We start from the raw sequence: 23244 nt of genomic DNA, 5'->3' as shown, positions 1-23244 counted from the left end.
GATGTGTCTCAGTGTTCACGTATGTTCATATGTTTGTGTGTATATAGATGTGTCTGTTCTTGTGTATGTAAGTGTATCCTTATGTGTTCATGTGTGTTTATGTGTGTTCCTGTGTTCTGCATATGTAGGTGTGCTCATGTGTGTGCATGTGTGTTTGCGTGTCTGTGTGTTTTCACATATTCATGTGTATGTGGCTGTGTCCATGTGTCTGTGTGTGTGTATATTTCATGAGTGCATCAGTATTTGGAGGCATTCACCAGTGGAGTTTTCTAGACTCAGTTCACTTTGTCAGAAAAACTTTAATTACATATTCACCATGTTTTTATACATACAGCAATTCTGATTTTTCATTTATTCCTGTGACCATCATTTTGGTAACGTATATTTCTTTTTATTTATTTATTTTATTAAAATTTTTTTTTATTTTTAATTTTTAATTATTTATTTTTTGGTAACGTATATTTCTGTTTCATCTACATTTTCTAATATTTTGTCATAAAATTGTTCATAATATAACAACCAATAACAAATGAACATAATACATTCTGTTATTGATTTAAAGTCTGTAGGCTGAGATGCCATACTGATAATGGTGATGTAAGCCTTCTTTCTCTATGTTCCTTGGGTGTTGTAGCTAGGATTTATACATGTGATTAATATTTGCAAAAATGAAGGTTTTAGATTTATTGATTCTTCTCTATTTTTGTTTGTCCTCATTAGTAGCTTCTTGTATCACTATAATTTCCCTCCTCTTACCTTCATTTGGAATAATTTGCTATTTTTTCCCCTAAATTCTTGGTATGATAGCTTGGGTCATTGATTTGGTTCTTAATTTTCCCATTTCATAGGTTTGATGTGTAACATTTACATTATCCCTCCGTGTAAACATTGTCTCATTTCCATTTTGGTTTTCTCATTAAATTCCTGGATTATTGAGAAGTCCACTGCTTTAATTTCCATAGTGTAGGGATATTAGCTATCTTTGAGGGCAGAATTGGGTGACTTGCAAAGGGTCCCAGGAGTTACTAGTGGTCTGTGTGAGGAGTCCAGGCTGGCTGGTAGCACCCACTATGGGCAGGTCCTGTGCCTTCCTTGGGTCCGTGGGGTCTGGGTCCTTCCTGGGCTAGTGAATGGCCAGAGCAGCATACACGCTGGGCTCTGCTGGGGGCTCCCCTGACTGGGAGGGAGAGGATGCACTTGTCTTCTGTCTGAGGGTCAAGTGGTTCAGCTGAGCGTAGGTCACATCTGGGGGGGCGTCAGATGCAGCAGCCTGCAGCAGGGGAGAGTGAGAGGGGAGGTTGGTGTTGGGGTGGGGGGAAGCCAGGGTGATCAGAGAAGACAGGGCCCACCTGACTGTCCATCCACCTATCTTCCTCTGCTTGTCTGTCCTCTGAGTCCTGTAATCCTCCTGAAAGGGAGGAAGGAGGAGTGGCCAGGACCTGCCTGGGACTTGATCATTAGTAGCTCACCTGGGCGTACATGTCTCCATGGGGTTCTTCATCCTGTGTGTTCTTCTGCAGACAGACAGTGAGGGGGAGGTTTGTCTCCTTGAATTCACTCCATCACTTCAGTCAATTTGCCACACTGTGGCCAGAGTGATGCTTTCAAACTTTCAGGCAGATTAGGTCACTTTCCTGCTGGACTCTGCAGGGACTTCCTGAGCCTTGAAGCATGTGATGTTTTCTTTCTATGGCTCTGGTTCTATTCCTGACACTGTTTCTTGCCCATTTGCCACCAGCCATATGACCCATGTTCCTGAAAAACCATGTTGTTGCCTCAGGACCTTTGCACTTGCTACTCCCATATCTTGTTTTATATTTCTTAGCCTCACTTTGTGCTTGAGGATGCTGCAGCTTCTTTGCATATTGTCTGACACCCACAAGGAGAGCTCACTGAGTATGGTTCAGTTTTGCTTACTGTTGAGCTTGCAACACTAGGTGGGGCCTGGTAATATTAGACTGCTCGTGCTCCTCTGCTGAGTGAATGAATGAAGGAGGCCTAGAGACTTGTGGGTGATTCACTTCTTCATGCACCCTGTTGAGATCTGGGTATGCATCCCAACAACAAGAAGTCAGACAGTGGATGGGTAGCCAGACATGGGGAGGAGGGCCCAGGAGGTCACAGCGGGATGACCCAGGTGCCCAAGAAGGGAGAAGGTACACGTGGGACAGAGCTGAGACAGGGTGGTGTGAGGACAGAGAAGCATGTGTCAGATTAAGTTTGGCACCAAGAGGACCCTATGGTCCAGATGGGAGTGGGGGTCTCACCCGATGGTCCAGCTCGACCCCTTCCTCAGGCCATGTGTCTTGCACAGCAGCATCTGTGGAGTAGAACGGGGTGTGTGTCTTGGCGGGTTCCCTGAGCTCTCTCAGGGGTGCAGACCCTGACCTGCTCCCAGATGAGGAGGCTGTGACCCAGGGGATCCAGGGGTGAGGTTAGGTGCTAAGATCATGCATGTGGGAATTGAGTCCTCACCCCTTACCCCAAACCTTCCCAGCCCACCCCCAAGGCAGCCCCTTCCTCTCACAGAGGGTTTCCTCCTGGGTGGTAGCAGCTGGGCTGGAGCTGGGGAGGAGACATGGTGTCAGAGGGCATGCAGGGGGTGGGTGGGTGGGAGTCTGGGGGTCTGTGGGCAGGAGTTACCTGTCCTGCAGGCCTCTGTCCTTGGGCTCTGGGTCTGCATCCCCTGCAGGACATTAGGAATCAGCATCCCTCTGGAATGGGAGGTTACAACCTCCTGCCTCCATGTGATACCAGGGAAAGGAGCCCTTCACCCGCATTGCCTGTGTGTTTCTCCATCTCCCAAGATTGAAAAGAGGGGAGCACCTTCTATTGGCACATGGGAGCCAACCTGGGTGTTTTCTGTCTAGACTCTCTGACTTGAGATTCTGTGGAAGTGTCCTACATCGGCCTTTCCCACCTCTCTGGGTTCCCTCTGGCTGCTGCCCTGAGCCCACCCTGGGTCAGCCCACAGAGCACTACCACCCCTGGGGTGCCTCAGCCCCTTCTTACTTGACTTCCTGCATTTGCCCCGACGTTGCTGTCGGACCAGGAAGAGGATGAGGAGGCAGAGCATCAGGATGAAGGCCACCGAGGACCCGATGAGGATGTACAGGTACCAGCTAGGACCTTGGGCAGGAGCTATACCATGAATGAGCCAGTGATTCCATTTTACTGAGCACCTACTGTGTGCCAGGCACCTGCTGGGCTCTGTGCTTGCACCTGTGACTCTGACAATGATCATGCAGCAGGGGATTGCTGTCCCTCCCACCTGCTCCACAGACTGTAAACTGAGGCACAGAGGGGTCAATCACGTGTCCCAGGTCGTCCAGTGTGGAGGTGGCAGGGCTGGGACAGGAAGTTGGGATGAAGGTTCCCTGTGCTCTACTCATGCCTCCCCTGTGAGGTCACCACTCCGAGGCTCTGGGCTCCTCATTTGGGGCAGGATCTGTCCCAGCATCTTCATCCTGAGCTGAGGGTCCTTCCAGACCTCAACACCCCCAGCCATCAACTTCCCTCTCCTCCCCTCCTCCTACAATATCACTGTCATTGCTGCAGAGGGACAGACACCTTCCCTAGAATCATGATTTGGGTAACTTCCCCATGAGCCCTCCTCTCCCAGGAGGTCAGAGCCATGGTCAGAACCAAGGACAAATCTAATCTGGGCCATGACTCTCTCTTTTACACTTGGGGAAACTGAGGCCCACACATGGGAGGGGCATGTCCAAGACAGGGAATGTAGAGGGTCATGAAGTGAGGGTGTAAATCAGCCCTGATCCCCATGACCCACCCACCACCTCCTGACAGAGACCCTCACTTACCCTCAGAGACTCCTGGGGTCAGTAGAGGGTCAGGGGAGGGCCTGTGTACTTCCACTGCACCTGCTGCCCCTCCCCCAGATGGGTCCCCACCCCTCCCTATCCCATGAACACCCAGCCTCCTCCACCAGCCGAGACCCCTGGTGCCCATCGGCCCCCTTTCATCTCTGAGAGACTGGAACCAAAGCCCCTGGACGGACGCCCCTGTAACTCACCAGCTGTTGGGCTGGATATTGTGGGTGGGGGACCATGGTGTCCAGAGGATCCTGTGCAAAAAGACAGGAGCGGGGGCAGGAGCTTCCCTTAGAGACCCTGTCTATGCTCACACCCCTCCTCTTCATTTACCCTGAGGTCCCCAGGTACTCCTCCTCCTCCACGTGGAAAATTCTGGTGACGGGGGCGAGGGAAGGGGCAGGAGTGGGAGGGCAGTGTGAAGGGTGGACTCCCTCAGAGCCCCTCTCTTCCATCCCAGCCCCGTGCTCTTGTGGGCACAGGGCCCTGAGGACAATGTGGCATATGAAGGAGACAGGGTCAGGGGCCCTCACCTGAGACCAGGATCTTCACGGGGACACTTGGGTGTGATAACAGGTAGGGGGAGGTGTTGAATGAGCCATAGCACCTGTAGGTGCCCCTGTGGGCTGAGGTCACAGGACTCATGGAAAATTCCGCCTGGTACAGCCCAGAAGAGTATTTTGATCTAAGACGCAGTGGGGGATTGGCTGCCCCCTCCTTGGACAGAAGGAAAATATCCACAGAGCTCAGTGACTGACACAGCAGGGTCACATTCTCTCCTGGGGCCACAGTGGGTCCTGGCTGCACCTGGAGGGAGGGCGTGTAGGGGAACTGTCCTAGAGAGAGGAAGGGTGGGTGAGGGGCTGTCCAGCCCTAGTTCTGACCTGAATCTCTCTGTGTCCTCTGAGTCTCTCCCATCCTCATCCCGTATTTCTGTCTCTTCCCTCCCTGGAGACCCCACCTCCCAGGTTGGCCACCATCAGCTGGGCTTCCCTCACAGGGACCTGTGTAGAGTCTGGGGCTTTCCCTGCACTGTGGCCCCTCACCTGCGACCAGGATGTCCAGGGGGCCACTGGAGGCTGACCACTGGGAGGAGAGGTTGTGTCCACCGTAGCATGTGTACCGGCCCCTGTGGAAGGGTCCCACTGGGCCCAGGGGGAAGTCTGCCCCAGAGAGCCCAGCCTGGGACTGCCAGCCATGACGATGAAGAAGGTCACGTGCCCCCTCCTTGGACAGAACGAATCTGTCATAGCTGACATCAGAGAGACACTGGAGGGTCAGATTCTGTCCAGAGGTCACAACAGGGCTCTGCTGGATCCGGAGGGAGGGCTTCCCCAACACACCTGGGAAAGACCAGCCGTGGATTGTAGGGGCTGATTACCTCAAACCTCCCTTCTCCTGTCCTAATCCCCAGGTCTTATGTCCCTCACCCTTGGAGTCTCTGACCTGTGACCCCTGTGGTCCCCTGACCCACCCTCACATCTGGGGCTTCCCTGGTAGATTGGCCCCTGAAACTTGTCTGGTGCCTCAAACCATGGATGGGATGAAAACCAGGCTTTCTCACCTGAGATCAACAGCTCCAAGGGGTCACTGGGGAGTGACCACTCCTGGGGGGTGTTGCTGTAATAACCATAGCATCTGAATGTCCACATGAGGCTGGGGATCACAGGCCCCACAGGGAACAGGGCCCAGAACCCCATACTAGGTGCTTGCTGGGAGTTCCGGGTCCAGAACAGCTGGCGTTGTCCTTCTTTCATCAGGACGAACCTGTGGAATCCTGTCCATGATACACACTGGAGGGTCACATTCCCTCCTGAGGGCACGATAGAGCTGGGCAGGACTGAGAGGCTGGGTTTGCTGTGCATCCCTAGGAGAGGGGAGGGGCTGTGTTACATGGGGCTCAGATCCCCCCACATGATCCCCAGGGATGGGCTGTGAGAGGGCGACATCCTGAGAGCAGACCCTCTTCCTGAGGGCATAGCCTGGGCTGGAGACCTGAGTGGGCTCACACCTGTCACCACCAGCTCCAGGGGGTCACTGGGATTAGACCAGGCAGTGGTGCTTCTATAGTAACAGTGATATTGTCCTGCATATACATCTGTCATGTGTGTGATGGAGAACTTGGCCTTGTCCTTGAACTCCAGTTCAGGCTGTCTGTTCCAGGTCCCTGAGTATCTTTCTTTATACAGGAAGTACTCTTGGGCCTTCAGGCTCCCCTGACACCAGATGGTCACAGGTGCCTCCCAGGGGACCACAGAGCCTGGCTCAGCCCAGATGGTGGGTTTGGGGAGGGTCCCTGGAAGGAAACAGAGGCTGCGTCACAAGACCCTTCCCACCCCCAATATCCAAACCCCCAGAGGGGGACCCTCTCTCAGCCCAGAGCTGCTGATCTCCTTCCTCCCTGCCTGGTGGGTGTTCTCTGTCCCCAGTGAGGAGGTGGGAGTGGGATCCCTGGGGACAGACTCACCTGCCTGCACTTGGGTCCTGGAGCCCACACTCAGCCCTGGAAGAGAGTCCCTGTGAGAGGTTTGCCCCAAATCCTGAACAGAACCCCTCCTCTCCATGAGCCCCCTGAGCCTGGGATCTCTGACAGGCCAGGGCCTGGCTGTGGGGCAGGTCCCTCCCAGAGTAAGGCATTCCCTCCCCTCCTTGGCTCTCACCTAGACAGAGCAGAACCGTGAGGGCGGGGGTCATGGCCGTCTCCTCTCTCTGGCCCAGCTGTAAAGATGGAGGGACCTCGGTGCCTGCAGGACAGATAGACACACAGGGTGTGGCCACTCAGAGCCCAGTCCTCACTGTCACGGGGTTATCACATCATCAGCCCCACAGGAAGGGGAACAGCCAGTCCCCAGAGGCCTAGCCTGGCTCTGGTGTCTTTGAGGCCACTACAGTGGATCCCGAGGCTTCCTGAGATGTCCTGTCCTGGTGAGGAGATCAGGGCATGTCCTTCCCTCCCAGAGCCTCCCCCATGGGGTCTCCTCCATTTTCAGCACATCCCTGGGGTCCTCACCATGGACGGGGTCCTGAGGCCGAGGTGCTGCTGGGGACATGGGTTCCTGCTGTGCTGTGGAGCTCATGTCAGCACAGACAGATGTGTGACATCTCTGCGTAAGTCAGGTGAGGTCACCGAGACAATGAGCCCTGAGGAGAAATACAGGCAAATAAGGAAGGAAATACAACACCTCTCCTGTCCTTCGAGCATGGTATTTCTTTCTCTCACAGCTTCCATGGACTTCTCAATTTTCCTGTGACATCCTCCACATCCCCTTCCTCGGAACACACCTCCAAGTCTATCCAGCTCATTAATACCCCTTGTTCCTGGGGACAGAGCCATCCTTGCATAGGGGGTCCTGTATGTAGGAGTTAGGGGACATTTATTTGGGTTATGGCTCTGATTATGAAGGAAGATGGACCTTCTTTGAAACAATTCTGCATCATCCACTGCCTGCATGACTTTGGGCAGTAATATCCTTGCTCTGAGCCTCAGTTCCCCATCTGTGGGATGTTGTCCTGAACTGCAGCTCCAGTGTGGTTGTGGCAATTTGGTGTCAGGTCCCAGAAGGGATGGGTTGCAGTGAGTTTCCAGATCAGGTAAGAACAGCATGGGCTGGTTCCTGATATGCTGATGGGATCCCATGGCAGACTCTGCAGTCCGGTGGCTGTTTCGTGTGCCCACTGGAGACCTTGTCTGCTTAGAATCCCAGGACTGCCACTTACAGTATGTGTGGAGTATGCAGTCACAGACACATGCAGAGAAGCAGGAAATGAAATTTGCAGATAGAGGTGGAACCCAGCAGGAAATAGGGAACTCAGCTGAGTCCTCATTGGTTTCTGGGACCTTGGAGGAGTTGAAGGGAGGGTGTTTCTACACTTATGGATGCAAAGGGGGATCCCAGGGTCTTTTCAGTGGGGAGGGCTCCAGGAGAAGATTAGGCTGCATCCTCTTGAGAGAGAAGGAGGGCTTTGGGTAGATCCCTGAACCACCAGATGTAGCTTCCTTTCCAGGACTGGAGTCATACTCGCACAAAGAGATAAGAAAAGGTTTCTAAGCACCTTACCATAGAGAGAGACTGGGAGGAAGGCATTTGCAGAACTAAATGTTCTTAGGTTGTTGACTATGTTCACTCTCAGTAAGCAGAATGCCAAAAGTTGTAGTTCAGGTAGAACAGATACTGAGGGGGTGCCTGGGTGGGTAGTCCTTTTAAGCAACTGCCTCTTGTTATTGGCTCCGGTCATGATCTCAGGGGTTGGGATCAAGCCCCACATCAAGCTCTACGACAGACTCTGTGCTAAGCTCAGAGACTGCTTGTCCCTCTGCCTTTACTCCAGCCTATCTCTCTCTGAAAGAAGGAAAGAAAAAAAGAAAGAAGGAAAGAAAGAAGGAAAGAAGGAAAGGAAAGGAAAGGAAGAAAGAAGAAAGAAAGAAAGAAAGAAAGAAAGAAAGAAAGAAAGAAAGAAAGAAAGAAAGAAAAAGAACAGTAACCCAGGGTGGATAAGATGAGGTGCAGGATGAAGGACAAATGGCTAAAACATAAGCATTGGAAGATATCACAGACAGACACACCTGCACGCACATGCATACACTACACACGTGTGCACACACATGTACATAGATACACGGGTGTACACACATAGAGAGGAGCACTCAGAGTCCAGGTGATGTGTGACTAGAGCTTGGACTTACCTGAAGGGAGAAGGTAATGAGCACTTGTTCAGAAATGCAAATACGTATATTAAATTTGAGTGCAATTCTCTAAAATGAGAAATGACATGACTTCCAACGTGCTTGGTGTAATTAGGTGAAACAGTATTGTCTCAGCCTTATTGAGCTAAAAAGGACAAATAGTAATGGTATAGATTTCAGGTACATAACGTGGTGTTCTGATATATGTATACGTTGTGTAGTGATTCACCACAATGAAGCTAATTAATATATCCATGACCTCACATGGTGAACATTTGTGTGTGTGTGTGTGTGTGTGTGTGTGGATGTGTGCGCATGTGTGTCTGTGTGTGTAAGCATGCATCTCTGTGTGGAAGGAACATCTTAGACACATCTTCTGAAAAATATTCCATGCTCATGGATTGGAAGAATTAATATTGTGAAAATGTCAATGCTACCCAGGGTAATTTACACATTTAATGCAATCCCTATCAAAATACCATGGACTTTCTTCAGAGAGTTTGAACAAATCATTTTAAGATTTGTGTGGAATCAGAAAACACCCCGAATAGCCAGGGGAATATTAAAAAAAGAAAACCATAGATGAGGGCATCACAATGCCAGATTTCAGGTTGTACTACAAAGTTGTGGTCATCAAGACAGTGTGGTACTGGCACAAAAATAGACACATAGATCAATGGAACAGAATAGAGAATCCAGAAGTGGACCCTCAACTCTAAGGTCAACTAATATTCAACAAAGGAGGAAAGACTATCCACCGGAAAAAGGACAGTCTCTTCAATAAATGGTGCTGGGAAAATTGGACATCCACATGCAGAAAAATGAAACTAGACCACTCTCTTGCACCATACACAAAGATAAACTCAAAACGGATGAAAGATCTAAATGTGAGACAAGATTCCATCAAAATCCTAGAGGAGAACACAGGCAACACCCTTGTTGAACTTGGCCACAGCAACTTCTTGCAACATACATCTATGAAGGCAAAGGAAACAAAAGCAAAAATGAATTATTGGGACTTCATCAAGATAAAAAGCTTCTGCACAGCAAAAGAAACAGTCAACAAAACTAAAAGACAACCTACAGAATGGGAAAAGATATTTGCAAATGACATATCAGATAAAAGGCTACTATCCAAGATCTATAAAGAATTTATTAAACTCAACAGCAAAGAAACAAACAATCCAATCATGAAATGGGCAAAAGACATGAAGAGAAATCTCTCAGAGGAAGACATAGACATGGCCAACACGCACATGAGAAAATACTCCGCATCACTGGCCATCAGGGAAATACAAATCAAAACCACAATGAGATACCACCTCACACCAGTGAGAATGGGGAAAATTAACAAGGCAGGAAACAACAAATGTTGGAGAGGATGTGGAGAAAGGGGAATCCTCTTGCACCGTTGGTGGGAATGTGAACTGGTACCGCCACTCTGGAAAACTGTGTGGAAGTTCCTCAAAAAGTTAAAAATAGATCTGCCCTACGACCCAGCAATTGCACTGCTGGGGATTTACCCCAAAGATACAGACGCAGTGTAACGCCAGGACACCTGCACCCCGATGTTTATAGCAGCAATGTCCACAATAGCCAAACTGTGGAAGGAGCCTTGGTGTCCATCGAAAGATGAATGGATAAAGAAGCTGTGGTCTATGTACACAATGGAATACTCCTCAGCCATTAGAAATGACAAATACCCACCATTTGCTCAACGTGAATGGAACTGGAGGGTATTATGCTGAGTGAAGTAAGTCAATCAGAGAAGGACAAACATTACATGGTCTCATCCATTTGGGGAATATAAAAATTAGTGAAAGGGAATAAAGGGGAAAGGAGAGAAAGTGAGTGGGAAATATCAGAAAGGGAAACAGAACATGAGAGATACCTAACTCAGGGAAATGAACAAGGGGTAGTGGAAAGGGAGGTGGGTGGGGGTTGGAGTGACTGGATGATGGCCACCGAGGGGGGCACTTGATGGGATGAGCACTGGGTGTTATGCTATATGTTGGCAAATTGAACTCTAATAAAAATATACAAATAAAAAAAGACACATCTTCTAAGTGAGTGTGCAGTATACAGTCGGGTCTTGTCTGCTGCAGGCACATCCCTGTGTGTTACATCTCCAGAACTTACTCTTCTGCATGGCTAAGATTTCATATCCTTTGACTCACATCTCCCCATCTCCCCCTTGCCCAGCCCCTGAAACTACTATTTGACTCTGCATCCAGGAGTTTGCCTATTTCAGATTTCACATATCAGTGAGATCGCCCTGCCCTTGTCCTTGCTTGTTTTGCTCATGTCACTAGGCATAACGTCATCCCGGTTCACCCATGTTGTCTCAAATGACAGGACTTCCTTTTTCAAGGTGGAATAATATTCCATTCACATACATACCATATTTTCTTTATCCAGTCATCTGTAGACCGACATTGAGGTTGTTTCCATATGTTGGCTGTTGTGAATAATGCTTCAATGACCCTGGGGGTGCAGAAGTCTCTTTGAGTACTGATTTCATTTACTGTGGGCATAGAATCAGACATAGGATCTCTGGAATATGGATCATAGGGTTGCTTTATGTTCCATTGTTTGAGGAGAGTCCATCTGGTCTTCCACAATGGCTGCACCAATTTTCATTCCCACCAGTTGTATACAAAGGGTCCATTTCCTCTCCATTGTTGCCAATGCTTGTTATAACTTGTAATTCCAATAAAAGCCATGCTGGCAGGTGGGACCTGGTGTCTCCCTGTGGTTCTGACTTGCATTTCCTTGATGATGTGTGATGGCTGAGCACCATTTATACATACCAGTCACTTGGATGTCTTCATCTGAGAAATTCCTGTTCAGGTGCTCCGCTCATTTTCATGTGGGTTAGGGTTAGGATTATCACTATTATTGAACTGAGTTGTGTGAGTTCCTTATATATGTGAAAGCTATCCCTTATCGCATGAGTGGTTTGCAAGTATTTTATTCCATTCTGTAAGTTGCCATTTCACCCAGTTGACGATTCCTTGGCCAAGCAGATGTTCAGTTTGATAATCCCACTTGTCTCTTTTTGCCTTTGATGCCTACGTTTCTGGTGTCATATCCAAAAAATATCATTGCCCACATCGATGTCAAGAAGCATTGACATTGACCGTGTGTTTTCTTTTAGTAGTTTTATGGTTTCAGGCCTTACCTTTACATTTTTAATCCACGTGAGCTGATTTTTGTGATGTGGCTTGTGGACATCCAGTTTTCCCAACACAATTTATCCAAGAGCCTGTCCTTTGTCAGTCATACTCCTGGTCCCTTTGTGTTAGATGAGTTCTCAGAGGTTCTTTAAGCCAATTACTTTGAATTGTCAGGCAGACCCCTGAGTGGCTCAGTAGGTTGAACATTGGACACTTGATCTCAGGGCAGTGAGTTCCAGCCCCCTGTTGGGCTCAGTACTGGGCACAGAGCCTACATTTCAAAAAATTAAAAAAAATCAGAGCAATATGAATTGTAAGGCAGTTCACAGATCTCCACTGTTTTCATGGTCAGCTAATGCAGATGTGATTTTTCCTATGGCAGTGTTGCAGTTCCCTGGTTCTTTGTGTTTTTTGTAGCTTGGCTTTGGTGTCTATACATCAAAAGAAGTGATCACCTCTTCCAATCTTTATAGAATATTTAAGAAAAGGATGGTTGTCACCAGAAAATTTGAGGTCATACTAGCTGCTATAGTAGATGGAAATGAGACTAAATAAAATTAAATAAGTAGATAATTAAGCACAATAATTGAAGGCAAACTGTGAGTGTTAGCTGGTATTCGAAGTGAGATATGTGGATTTATCACAGGAAGCTTACACACCCCTCATGAGTTACCATCAGGCTTAAACAGGAGATGGAATGCAAACATTACCTTTGCCTCCACTTTCACAGGAGCTGGGGAGGAAGAGTTTCCAGAAAGCTGATCCAGGAAATCAGGGTCGTGTCCTTGGTCCCAGCATGGTTGTGTGAGTGTGTGTGCATGTACATGTGCATGAGTGTGTGTGTCCCCGGACACTGTCCCAGTCTTGTTGGAGGGAGGCTGAAGGGCAGCTGAGGTTGGACCATCACATCTGCACTGACCGGGAACAGCCTTGGGTTCAGTTGGAAGAGTGTGGAGTTCATCCTAAAGATGGCATGGACCATGGATGGACTCTGGGCAGGGAAGGGACAGATGTTGAGGGGAAGTTGCAGAGATGGGTGTGTGTGTGGTAAAGTGGAGAAGGGGGTGGCCCTGGAGCTCAGAAGCCCAGGAAGCTGGTGGATGCAGTTGCATGGGTCAGCTGTGTCCAGGTGTGCACTCAGACTGGGCTGTAGGGTGGACAGGACAGAGGTGATGGAGGCTGAGTGTTTTCTTCCAGGTGGTTGGCTGTGAGGTGTCAGACAGGGATGGAGGACAGCCTCCCTCTTCCCAATGCTTGGCTGCCTGGAGATACCAATAGTATAGTCCCCAGAGAAATTATGAAGGTTGATGGGATGGAATGGGCTAGGGTTGTGAGTATTCCTCTGCTCCTACGGGAAGGCAGGATCCTCCTTCTGACCCGCAGATCAGCTCTCTGTTCTCACAAGCAATGCCCTGCCTGACATACTCCCTCCTATGGGTAGGAGGACCTCTGGCTCTACCATCTCAAGACAAACCATCTTGTTCAATCTTCCTCCTCGGAGCAGATGTTGTTGCTGGACATAGCTCTGCACTCAACTGTACAGATGCTCCGGGGTTCAGAGGAGAGAGTTCCTCACCAGAGCTCCCCCTTGATGACAGTGATGCATATTGGAAAGTGGACCAGGAGAGGAAGTAGTCTGCAGGTCATCTCCAGTCAGCAATGGTGGTGCCACATTTTGCGTGTAAAGTGTATATATGACGAAGAGTGTTAAGGTCTCTTCCTAATTGTATAGTACCTGATTTCTCCATCATTTAAAAATTAAAAAATATTTATTTAGGGATTCCTGGGTGGCTCAGCTCGTGAAAAGTCTGTCTTTGGCTCAGGTCATGATCCCAGGGTCCTAGGATCCAGCCCCACATCTAGCTTCTTGCTCAGAGGGGAGTCTACTTGTCCCTCTGCCTCTGCTGCAGTTCGTGCCCGTGCTCTCTCCTCCTCTCTCAATGATAAATAATATCTTTAGAAACTTTATTTGTTTATAAATTTTTCAAGAAGGCTCCTTGCCTAAAGGGGCTCAAACCCAGACCCAAGATCAAGAGTCTCATGCCCCACCAACTGAGCCAGCCTCAAAACCCCCTACATGTTCAAGCAGTTTTTGTCTCTTGCGTTATAAACCTATGCTTTAGGTGGGTGCACTTTGAGAAGTCTTATGCTTTCCTGCAGACGAAACCCTTTGGTCATGCACACCACTCTGTTCCTTCGATTATATTGTTTGCTGTGAGATATACCTCTTCTGATATTCATGTGACTGCTCAAGCTCTCCTATGTCCCCCACTGTAGAGTTAGTGTTTTCTTGTCCTGCACTCCATCCTTTGGATGGAGTATTTTCACTCCCCTTCCATTATGGTGGAGCCTATGTTCCTCTCTGATGTCCATCCTGTTCCTTGATTTTATAAGTAAACTGGACGTAGTTGGCTGACAGTTGAGACCCCTGTCAATGAGATGCATCATATGTGTTCTCATCCTGTTTTGTACATCTCCATCACCTGGACAGTATTCCAGAAATAGTCTCCGAGGTAGTTAGAGATTCATGATGCAAAGCCTCGTCACACCCAGAATGTCAATCAAAGACAGTGCATGATTTGTGGAAGCTAACTAAGCAGACAGCTGAATGAGACTCAGATATTTCAGCAGGTTCCTGATGCATGAGCAACATAAGCTTACTATTTCATGCCCCAATTTTGTGAATAACTAACTGATAGAGCAAGGACAAGATTCAGATTGGAATAAATCTGGACTGGTTACCCACGCTCACCAGGATGAACTCTGAATGCCTGACTCAGAAGGGAGGACCATCTCATGAGAAATAATTGGAGATCCTTGGAGGATTTTCCAAGGCCGTGGCAGAAAGTCAGCAATGACCATGAGGACATACTCTCTGGGGACAGTGCAGTGTATGTTGTGTGGATCTGCTCTGCTATATAGATCTTAGGCTATTTTGTAGGTTAGGGTTTATGTTAGTGTTTTCAGACAAGAGCCCCTGAGTGAACACCCCAGTTTGTTTTTAAGTGATATGGAGATAACATACTCTGCTCATCGTTGTGTAATTTGAACAGTGCTGGTCCCAGGGTAGAAAGGAGAAGTCCCTCTCTACATAGGATCCACATCTAGAATGAGAATACATGTCTGGTGAGGAGAGTTTTCTTAAGGATGATAACCAACCCCAGAGGTTTTAACTTTCTGCTTCTGTGCTGCTGAAACTGGCCCTCCTATTTGGATCAGGCAGTCTCAAAGGAGTGTTGCCAGAATGGAAATACAGGCAAATCCTCACTGGAAATGAGTGGGGAGGCCAGAAGGGGGAGCTCCCACACTGCACCCTCCAGGGCAAGAATGGCCAGTCACAGACCCCACAGAAGAATCATCCACAGCACAGAAGCCTCTGTTACAGGCCCCAACAGAGAATGCCCCAAGAGCTCAACAGCAGGTGGAAGGAGCATTTGCACTCCACTGGGGAATTCCTTTCAATATTCCTGTTCTGGAGCAGCCTGGGTGGCTCAGTGGTTAAGCGTCGCTTTTGGCCCAGGGCATGATCCTGGAGACCCGGGATTGAGTCCCATGTCGGGCTCCCTGCATGGAGCCTGCTTCTCCCTCTGCCTGTGTCTCTGCCTCACTCTCTATCTCTGTTTCTCATGAATGAATAAATAAAATCTTAAAAAAATTCCTATCCTGTAGGTGGTCTGCTCCATGGATTCCTCTGTAGATAGCTTCTGACATCATTCTAGTTCCTCATCCACAATGATTCAAATACCAATGTTGACTTGTAGTTTTTTCTTATGTATGTAGTCACTGATTTACCTTTTAAAGGATTGTGCTCTTGCAAAATATATGAAAGGGAAGGAGAGTTGGCTGTAAGTTGTGCACACCTGTGTCTTAGCCTACTCCCCCCACCTACAGAGAACGCAAGGACCCAAGCACAGCGTTGCCTCCCAGGTCAGCCAACACTGCAGTGCCCAGGGCAGCACACATGCATTTAATGTCTCACGGTGTGGCCTGAGTTCAACCCCACTGTGGTTCTGAGCACAAAGCAGGAAAGCAGAGAAATGTGGTAAGAAAATATGACTCTTCTCCTGGCCCCTGATGGCGGGTCTTCTTCCTACCTAAGAGCCCCCTTTATGGAGTTCTCTTTTATTCTTGCAACAGTGCCCACTCATCTAGTTGTGAGTGGACCTCAATGCCAACGTGTGACGTATTTGCTATGGTGGTTCAAGAGCAACTTCTGTGGCTACCTCAGGTCAGGGAAGACCCAGGCTTGCTCCATTCTACTGGAGTCCCATCTCACTGAAGTGTATGGGGGATAGACATAGGTTATAGGCAGATGTGTGTTCTTTTCAGGAAGAACTGTCCTTAGGAGTCACCAAAGGAGAGTCCCTGAGAGTATTGTCTGTGTTCCAGATGGTGGTTTCCACCTTGGTCAAAATCTTGCAACATTGCCTTATACCACCAACTGGATTACCTGGGATTTTTCCCTTCTTTGCCTTACAGAGTCAAACTTAATTCTGCCTCCTTAAATAATAAACACCTGTTCTTAAACTCTGTATGGACCCGAATAACCTTACACACATGTTTCTTCAGATTCCTTTACATTTATTCAATGTCATGATTGAAAATTGATCTGTATTACCTTTTGTAGTTCCAATTTGTGGATTTTTACTGCCATACCATATCCACCGCATACATATGCTACAGATATTTATTCTTTGTGGTTGTGATTTCTGTGGTTTGTTTCTAAAATGACCAGCATCCCTGTCAGTATTCTCACTAGTATATTATTGTTCATAGACACACATTGCGATATGGAATTCATAGCTGTGGGCCCCAGCTGCCTGTCTCTCCCTTTTAGCTGATGATTGTTTTCTACTCCCCAGATTGGCTGAAGCCATTTCTAGGACTCCCAGAAATGTAATCGGGCTCTGACTACACAATAAGAGCATCTGTAGCTGCCTTTTGTCATTAATTTTCTCTTTTGTCTGCACAGTGGATGTACCAGGATTGAGCATCACAGATTTCCTGACACTAGCATAACACTGAGGTAGAAGTGACCACAACCTTGAAAATAGAAGGACATAAATATACATTGGTGGGTGTTATCAGCAGGTGTACTGTAGTTGGTTCTTATTCTCTTGGGGAGACCACCCCAATCATCACCTCCTAACTCTGCATTCAGTGAATTCACACAGCCATCTAAAGTGGGCTATGAAGGGGTAGTTTCACGAAAAATCAGGAATTACAACAGGATTTTTGAACAAGTGGTAATTTCTTGGAGCCTGTTTACAAACTCAGCATCTGGCTCTCACTTCAAACACCAGTGTGTTCATTCCCAGTGATGATATTTCTGAAGAATTGATATGATTTATCATGTGATGAACCAGGAATGTCTTGAGAGGTCCAGATAGTGTTTTACAGAATGGTTTTCGATATATCTGTTCCAAATGGGACTTGGGAGGAGGGGCAAGATGGCGGAAGAGTAGGGTCCCCGAGTCACCTGTCCCCATCAAATTACCTAGATAACCTTCAAATCATCCTGAAAATCTACGAATTCGGCCTGAGATTTAAAGAGAGAACAGCTGGAATGCTACAGTGAGAAGAGTTCACGATTCTATCAAGGTAGGAAGACGGGGAAAAAAGAAATAAAGAAACAAAAGGCATCCAAGGGGGAGGGGCCCCGCGAGGAGCCGGGCTGAGGCCGGGGCGAGTGTCCCCAGGACAGGAGAGCCCCGTCCTGGAGAAGCAGGAGCTGCACCAACCTTCCCGGGCGGAAAGGCCTCGCAGGGAGTTGGAGCAGGACCCCAGGAGGGCGGGGATGCCCTCAGGCTCCCTGGGACATGAACAGACGCCTGCACCCCAGAGAGAGTGCGCCGAGCTCCCTAAAGGGCTGCAGCGCACACGGCGGGACCCGGAGCAGCTCGGAGGGGCTGGGGCGGCGGCTCCGTGGAGGGGGCTGCGCGGCCGGGAGCGCGAATCCGGCAGTGCAGGCCCCGGGAGCACAGGGCGCCGGGGACACAGCCCAGGATCCGGCCTCCCCCTGGGACAGGCAGAGGCCAGGAGGGCCCAGGACAGCAAGGACGCTCCTGCCCCGAGCTGAGCAGATCAGCGGCCCCGCCCCCGGAGGCTCCAGGCCTTGCAGACGGAGAGCTCTGTAGTTACTGCGGGAGCTGAATCCAGGGCTCCAGAGCTGGCCGCCGCCACTGTGGTTGTTCTTCCTGGGGCCTCACGGGGTAAACAACCCCCACTGAGCCCTGCACCAGGCAGGGGGCAGAGAAGCTCCCCCAAGTGCAAATGGGACTTTGTGTTCTACCATTTATTTAGTTATTTAAAACAGAATCTGTGTTCTGAGCCGAAGAGCGCACACACCAGGGAATGCAGTAAATAAAATAGAGAAAGCTATATTTCATGAAAGTGGAACAGAGCATGAAGTGGACCCAGAGATATCCTGGAGGATGTAGTCTCATGTCATAGGTTGAGGAAAGATGGAAGCCAATCCAGAAAAAGTCAAGGAAATGCCAGGAAGGAGAAATGCTGGGGAGTGAAATGACTACAGTTTATTTGCATATGAGGCACTACAGCACCAATCCAGACTTTTTCTGCACCCAAACCATGTTTATACACAGAATATTCTCAGCAGACTGTTTCTCTAGCTTATGCCCAGATTTTCTTCCAGAACCTCTTGATATCCTCAATGTCATTTCCAATGTTCTACCTCACTGAACAGTCGGTCTTGTCTCACTTACAGTTATGTCCTGGCTGCACCTTGGGGTCTTCTCTGACTATGCTGAGCTTGAAAGAGCAGCACCCCAAGAACCATCAGGATCAAGGCGGACATGCCGAACCGGATGAGATTCTGCACCGTATAATCTTGGCTGTTTGAGGCTAGAGGTTGTGGACAAGGAAGTTGTGGTGGTTAGGGAAGACTGCAAGTACCCTGGGATCCCTGCATGTCCATCCTCTTGCATTTATTGCACCATGTGACCCTGTGAGCCCATTGCCCCACACAGAAATCCTCATCACTCATCCATTTGTGAGTCTGACTTGTGATGTGATGATCTGACAGTATCAGCTAGTCCTGAGAGTCAGAAATAGAGCTTGTGGTTGAGGAGACAGGAAGGCTTAAGAGTCCCTTCTCTCATGTCCAGGGAGTCCCTGAAACTAGCTAGTGCCATCTCAATCCCTTTAGTCAGTAACTCCAGCTTCTCACCATCCATCTAATTAGGAGGGGAAAAGAATCATCAGAGGCTACATTTCGTCCTTAGAATGAGGATCCTGGAGGATGGAGGGGTTGGGTCTATCTTTCCATTCCTGCACATCACCCAACCAACTCCTTCTGGTCCCTGGCTTGTGATTATATATTTCCACTTCACTTTCCATCTTCAACTAACTATTACATTCAGAAGAGGTAAAAGGTACCAAGAGAGAGGAATTTCCTGAAACTTCTTCCAGAGAAGTCAGGGACATCAAATTTCAGGTCTGAATTAGTCTTTTAACTCCGGGATAATTCAGAATTTAACGGGGAGAACAAAGTCTCAGATCTGAAGAGAATTTTTTCAATGTCTTAATCAAGAATGGATGATCAACTTAGCTGCAGGTATGACTTACAGAGATTCTCCAGCCTCCTGACCTGGAAATGGGAGGCACCCTTTCCTCTGGCTCTACATATCCAGGTCCTATTTCCACAGGTGCCATTGTAGTCTTCCTTTCTAGATATCAGCACCAAGGACAGAGACAGAGGCCACACCTCTGTGCACCTTGATTTGGCTCCTTCATGCTTTTTCTTTTTATAAAAAAACTCATTTTATTTTATTTAAGATTTTATTCATCCATTCATGAGAGACACACACACACACAGAGGCAGAGGGAGAAGTAGTCTCCATGCAGGGAGCCTTATGTGGGACTCAATCCCTGGTCTCCAGGATCAGACCCTGGGCTGAAGGCGGCGCTAAACTGCTGAGCCACCTGGGCTGCCCTGCTTCGTGCTTTTCCTCTCCCACTGACTACCAGTGGATCCCCCATGAGCTCAGTGCTGCTGCAGATGTGATGCCCCACCCTTCAAGCGCCCTCTCCTGGCCCCAGGTCCTGTGGAACCACTGCACTATATGTTCTCATTCATTTGGGGAATATAAATAATAGTGAAAGGGAAAATAAGGGAAGGGAGAAGAAATGTGTGGGAAATATCAGAAAGGGAGACAGAACGTAAAGACTGCTAACTCTGGGAAACGAACTAGGAGTGGTAGAAGGGGAGGAGGGCGGGGGGTGGGAGTGAATGGGTGACGGGCACTGGGTGTTATTCTGTATTTTAGTAAATTGAACACCAATAAAAAAATAAATAAATAAAGTGCAGAGAATCAGCAAAGTTCAGCCTAGGCCTGGGAAGGCTGTGTTTCCTGCAGGCTAAGAAGACTCTAACCCAGCAGACATGAAGATTGTCCATGGGGTGAAGGCCTGCAGTCTCCAAATGCTGCTTAGAACAAGAAGCAGGCTGTGGGGCTGTGGTGGCTCTCTCTGTTCTCCTCACCCCACCGTACCTCCTCACAGTTCCTTTATAGTCTTCACCTCCTCCCCACTCGCCTGGTCTGCCTCTTTTCCTCTGGTGTAGGTAAGACATGAACATGGCATGGACTCTGTTTTTTTTATTCCTGATAAGAGGGATCATCCAATGGTTGGGCTCCTTAATTCCCTCTTCCATCCCAGCCCAGATCTCTGCAAGGACAGGCCAATGACCCGAGCATCTTGGCCATCAAAGGACAAATGAGTGGACCTCTCACCTGAGACAAGGAGCTCCAGGGAGTCACTGGGACTTGACAACAGGTAGGGGAAGGAGTTGTGTGAGCTGTAGCACCTGTAGGTCCCCTGGTGGTCTGAGGTCACAGGATTCAGGGTGAAGTTGACCTCATACGGTATAGCTGTATCCTGCAGATGAAGGTGCTGGGGAGGAGCAAGGGACCCCTCCTTGGACAGGTGGAAGGTATTGAACCAGATCTCAGAGCGACACTGCAGGGTCACATTCTCTCCCCAGGATACTGAAGGCCCAGGCTGGGCTGAGAGGGATGGTTTTGGGTATATTCCTGGGGAAAAGGAAGGTCGTGATGTGTAGAGGCCTGCCTCTCCACATACGCCCTTGACCCAGCTGGGGGACCACCTTCGTCTCTCCAGAGACTCTGTGTGGGACCCCCTCTCAGCTCCTCTTGTCTCTCTGAGTGGATGTCCTTCATCTCCATGACCCTCACCGGCCATTTTTCAGCCCCTGTCCCTAGAACATGGCCCCATCTCAGCCTGTGCTCCTGACCCTCTCCCCGGACCCCATCACCCAGGGGTGACAGTGGCCCCTGAGCCTTCAGCAGACAGGACATGGGGCAGGGGACTCCTCACCTGTGATCAAGATGTCCAGAGGGGCACTGGGTGCTGACCACGTGGAGGAGAGGTTGTGTCCACTGTAGCACCTGTACCGGCCCCCGTGGGTGCGGTTCACAGGGTCCAGGGGGAAGTCGGGGCTGGGTTGACCATCCAGATGCTGGGCAGGTCTGAGCTCCTCATCCTTGGTCAGAGCGAATCTATCAAAGCCAGCTTCTGAGCGACACTGCAGGGTCAGGTTGTCTCCAGAATGAACCAATGAGCCTGGCTGAGCTGAGAGGGAGGGCTCCCTGTAGGCACCTGCATGGAAGGGCACAGTGACACTGAGGGGACCCAGACCCACATTGGGCCCAAAGCCTACATGAAGCTATCGTGGGTCCCTCCCAAAGCCTCCAACCTGTAGTTCTGGCCCTAGGAGGCCAGTGTCACCCACCCTGCATCACTCCCAGGGCTCCATTGGGCATATGGCTTAGGTCAGTCATATGGGCCCAGGAGAAAGATGGGGTGCAGCAGGGACTGCCTCACCTGTGACCTGAAGGTGCAGGGGGTCACTGGGGTGTGACCATGAATACGGGTACGACTGTTGAGAAATGTAGCATCTGTAGGTGCCCCCATGGGAGGTGTTCACAGGGCCCACAGGGAAGAGTGCCCGGTACCTCTCACGAAGGATCGTCAAATCCAGGTGTTGGGGCACATCAGCTCCCTGCTCCTTCAGCAGATGGAATGAGTACCATGGGTAACGTGAACTACAGGAGAGGGACATGTTCACTCCTGAGGCCACCACAGGGCCTGGGTTAGCTGAGAGGGTGGGTGCCCCAAGTACTCCTGAGAGAGAAGGAGGGAGCTATGTTACAGCGGGCAGTCAACCCACGTACTCCATGTACTCTGTGCTGTGAGCAAGGGGTCCCCTGAGACCACATTCCATTCTCTTCAGCCTGGAGGAGGGGCCCCAGAGGTCGGGTCAGCACCTGCCCTTACCTGTCACCACCAGGGTCAGGAGGTCACTCCGCTGTGACCAGCTCTTCCTGCTCTGATATGCACACTGGTATCGCCCTGCCTCATGTGTGCTCATGGATTCAATGAAGTAACTGGCTTTGGTTTTGGAATCCTGGGAGATCTCCATGTAAAAATACCTAGAGACCCTCTCTTTAAACAGATAGTAAGCATCAGCCTGCAGAGACGTCTGACACCAGAGGGTCACAGAGCTCCCCTTGGTGGCCATGAGGCCTGGGTCAGCCCAGATAGAGGGCTTGGGGAGGGTCCCTGGAAAGGAATCAGATGCATAGTTGCAAGGGTGCCATTCACGCCTTATTTTCCCCCCTGCTACCCCAAGGCCCCTCCCACACTGGTCATCATCATCCCTGACGCTCTGCCCCTAGCTGTCCTGGGGTTATGGGTAGAAGCAGGATATCTGGGGAGGACTCACCTGCCTGTGCCTGGTCCCATGGTCCCCAACACAGCCCTGGAAGAGAGTGCCTGTGAATGGGTCCCTCCACCCACACGTAGTTGCTCCAGGCCTGGGTGGGTCCCCGGGCACTGGGGTCACATTTGGAGCTCAGGACACTCCTCCCCCAGAAGTTCTGCCCCCCTAGCAGATCTTCCCTGACCTGGGGTCTCTCAGGAACCAGGACCTAGGGCAGGGAGAAAACAACCCCATCCCTTCTCTCTTCCAGAGATCTTACCCAGGCAAAGAAGGGCAGTGAAGTTCAGGGTTCTGGCGCTGCCTTCCATGGTCCCCAGAGGTGCAGACAGCTTATAAGATCCCCAGAGCCTGCAGGATGGACAGATGCGTGGGGTGTGACATGGCCCAGGCCCTTTTTCAGTCACAGGGCTCTCATGACCAGCCTCACAGGAAGGGGAACAGCCCACTTAGGGTCTTGCTCTTCTCTCCCTGAAGGGTGGCCCAACAGCAGCAGGCCTTGGAGCCTTGCAGACCAGATGTGAGTTTCCCCGGATCCCACTCCCTCTGCCTCTTCCCCATGGAGCCCACGTCCAGAAGTGGCCATCGTACCAGGTCTCCAGGCTGGGGCAGTAGAGCAGAGTCTGGGAGCCAGTCCAATGTCAGTTTCAGTTCTGCCCCTGCCTATCACAGAATCTGCCTGGCCCGGGTGAAACACTTCCTTTCCCTGAGTTTCTGTAAATGCAAATTTTCTTCCTTCCTTCCATGAGGCTGGTGATCAAGCAGTGTTTAGCGAGCAGTGACCACATCTAGTCA

The 23244-nt window shown here is 49.7% G+C and overlaps 2 protein-coding genes across 14 annotated transcripts; both read right to left on the bottom strand.

Moving 5' to 3' along the window:
* Nucleotides 1-279: 279 nt before the first annotated feature.
* Nucleotides 280-6979, bottom strand: LOC144324196 (leukocyte immunoglobulin-like receptor subfamily A member 6). 13 transcript variants are annotated; one of them, XM_077915497.1, is made up of 14 exons: nt 6841-6978; nt 6491-6574; nt 6298-6333; nt 5842-6126; nt 5395-5697; nt 4877-5173; nt 4438-4666; nt 4034-4084; nt 3013-3040; nt 2644-2686; nt 2528-2565; nt 2268-2320; nt 1470-1514; nt 280-1270 (listed from the first exon to the last, which is right to left on the bottom strand). In XM_077915497.1, the coding sequence occupies exons 1-14, from the start codon at nt 6905-6907 to the stop codon at nt 1240-1242; spliced, it is 1590 nt and encodes a 529-aa protein (XP_077771623.1). In that variant the 5' UTR covers nt 6908-6978; the 3' UTR covers nt 280-1239. The 13 variants fall into 13 exon arrangements, 12 of the variants coding, with proteins under 12 accessions (XP_077771623.1, XP_077771614.1, XP_077771665.1 ...); XM_077915488.1 differs by having other exon boundaries at nt 3013-3141; nt 4364-4666; nt 6841-6976; XR_013389735.1 differs by having other exon boundaries at nt 1175-1270; nt 4364-4666; nt 6841-6977.
* An 11225-nt stretch (nt 6980-18204) lies between these two features.
* On the bottom strand, nt 18205-23171 carry LOC144324272 (leukocyte immunoglobulin-like receptor subfamily A member 6). Its single transcript, XM_077915648.1, has 8 exons — nt 23041-23171; nt 22712-22800; nt 22456-22491; nt 22008-22292; nt 21555-21854; nt 21048-21329; nt 20444-20743; nt 18205-18554 (listed from the first exon to the last, which is right to left on the bottom strand). The coding sequence occupies exons 2-8, from the start codon at nt 22758-22760 to the stop codon at nt 18418-18420; spliced, it is 1389 nt and encodes a 462-aa protein (XP_077771774.1). The 5' UTR covers nt 22761-22800; nt 23041-23171; the 3' UTR covers nt 18205-18417.
* Nucleotides 23172-23244: the final 73 nt, after the last annotated feature.

This window comes from Canis aureus, chromosome 1 (assembly GCF_053574225.1).
Source record: "Canis aureus isolate CA01 chromosome 1, VMU_Caureus_v.1.0, whole genome shotgun sequence".
Classification (NCBI taxonomy): Eukaryota; Metazoa; Chordata; class Mammalia; order Carnivora; family Canidae; genus Canis; species Canis aureus.
The sequence above is the reverse complement of the archived record's forward strand: the minus strand, read 5'-3'. Positions and strand labels throughout refer to the sequence as shown.